Here is a 1,972-nt window from a genome sequence, read left to right on the forward strand (position 1 = left end):
CCTCTTCTATGCTACTCAGGTACTTTGAGCTTACAGGTATCTTGAACTTGTCAGGAGCTATCACAGAAGTAAAATACTGCAGATAAATTAATCTATGGAATAAACACTTCGACTAACTTAAAATTAACCATAAATAAGTTCATCAGTTCATTAAAAAGTGTGGGCAATAAATCAAGATTGATAAAAGAGATTTAAAAGCTATTAAAGTTCTGTATCTACTCTTATTGATAGTAAGTAAGGACTGCATCCAAAGAAGCCATGACTCTAGTTGAAAATTCATCTCCACCTAAAAAAGGAAAATAAAAACCTAATTTTTCAAACTAAAATTCTTAAGAAAAATGTTTTAAAACAGCAGGATAACAAATACGTACCCACATTGTAGGACAAGAAAAAAGTTTGAATTGTTACTTGTTGCAAAAGGGACACAGGACTGTAGTTTCCAGGAAGGAATCTACATAAGTTTTTCACTATTTCCAATATGCTAGTTGTGGCTGCCTGCAATTGAAACTTAATGAAAACTCAATTAACTCATTATCTTGATTCAATTATCACTTGAGAGTGCATTGCATTACTTACTGTAAATACTGGTCCACTGGCAAAATTTCCAGCCTCTAGTTTCTGAAAAAGACAGTGACCATGTGATTTATTCAGACACAAAAATACCTTTCTATATTACATTATCACCTCTCCTCCAGTGATCGATAACGTACCGATCTGTACATCTCTGAGAGGGACGCTATTTGTGATAGCCTCGTTACGACGTAGCGGGAGTCTTTAGGGAAGACCTTGCGCGCGAAGCCAGCCAGGACAGCGGCAGCAGCTCGCTCTCCCATGGTCAAGTACAGCATCACCTCGTAGCGGGGTAACCAGGGGGCGGGTGTTTCTTTGGAAAGTAAACCGTGATGTGTGAGAATTTGTTATCCTCGACAGAATTTTCCATGATTGACGGACATTACTTACTGGTCAGTTGGCTGACGAGATTGTGGATGAACTGCGGGTGGCTGCGTTTGGCCAACACATCCAGTGCCGAACCCAGTTCTGCTACGACATGGACCATTTGAGAAACCGTTGCGAAACCAGCATCACAAGGTCTCGCCCAATCGATATGAGCACCTGCCAAAATAAATGCGTGCATGGGGAAGCAGACAAAAAAATTTCTGGAGATGCCGGGGATCGAACCCGGGGCCTTTCACATGCAAAGCGAACGCTCTACCACTGAGCTACATCCCCAGATGAGAAGCAATGCTTGATACAAACGACCACATTCAACAGTGTAGACTATCCAGAATCCAGTGCAAAAAATTGCTCTCATGAGCCATAATTTTTCTGAAGAAATTTCAGTATTTCTGAAAAAAGAGAAGCGGCTTTATTCAAGCACTTAAAACTGAAGGCCGTTTCAAGGTGCCTTTAGAGAGGAAGCAAACGCTGTTGCTCTACATAAGCCAAGTCCCAAATAATTAGCTCCATGCTGAAAGAGCCACTTCACGCTGTTGCAATCAATTTGACAGTGCGTGTGTATTATTTGTAATATACTGTCATAGACGGTCACAGACGCCAAACACCGTCCAGAAACGAACTCTTTTCAGATTAGTGTGTTGGCAGCGCTTCCCCCTAAACTCACACAAACGCGGCACCACCCGCGCTGCCATCTACCGCCCGACCGTCGAACCTCTTACGCCGCAGCGATGTCTTGTCTATGCTGCCATCTGGCGGACGAAGTCGGAACTTGCCGTCCGCTGCCGGAGTCGGTCAGTCGGCTCGGCACGGGACGTTCCCCGCGGCCCGCGGGTCACTAGTTGTAGGGCACTTGCACCGCGCCGACCTGGCGGTCCTCGACTTCCCTCTCGGGTCCGGAGGGTAGGGTCATCAGATCCTGGCGGTTGGGGTAGTGGACCTGTGGACCCCAGTGGGGCGTGCATCCGGGGTCCTTGCATGCACCCCCGCCTTTCCCCCCGTGGTTCCCTTTAGCCCC

General features: G+C 45.8%; 2 protein-coding genes and 1 non-coding gene across 13 annotated transcripts in view; 1 reads left to right on the forward strand and 2 right to left on the reverse strand.

The window, feature by feature from the left end:
- LOC113203402 (proteoglycan 4) overlaps positions 1-1,972 on the forward strand; it is a 48,448-nt gene that overhangs the window by 39,822 nt on the left and 6,654 nt on the right. The gene's annotated exons all lie outside the window — the stretch shown is intronic.
- LOC113203403 (uncharacterized) overlaps positions 7-1,972 on the reverse strand; it is a 16,526-nt gene continuing 14,560 nt past the window's right edge. For 2 of the 9 annotated variants that reach the window (XM_052263758.1, XM_052263763.1), the window contains exon 10: positions 7-286. In XM_052263758.1, the coding sequence (XP_052119718.1) occupies positions 222-286 (65 nt within the window). In that variant the 3' untranslated portion in view covers positions 7-221. Of the gene's footprint in view, positions 287-371; positions 508-576; positions 619-710; positions 884-960; positions 1,114-1,972 lie in introns of all 9 variants that reach the window. The other 7 variants (XM_052263754.1, XM_052263760.1, XM_052263757.1 and 4 more) reach the window with 7 other exon arrangements.
- Trnaa-ugc (transfer RNA alanine (anticodon UGC)) lies at positions 1,159-1,230 on the reverse strand. Its single transcript has one exon. It is a non-coding gene; the product is annotated as a tRNA-Ala (tRNA).

Source organism: Frankliniella occidentalis, unplaced genomic scaffold, assembly GCF_000697945.3.
Source record: "Frankliniella occidentalis isolate FOCC.00 unplaced genomic scaffold, Focc_3.1 Scaffold14, whole genome shotgun sequence".
NCBI classification, from domain to species: Eukaryota; Metazoa; Arthropoda; class Insecta; order Thysanoptera; family Thripidae; genus Frankliniella; species Frankliniella occidentalis.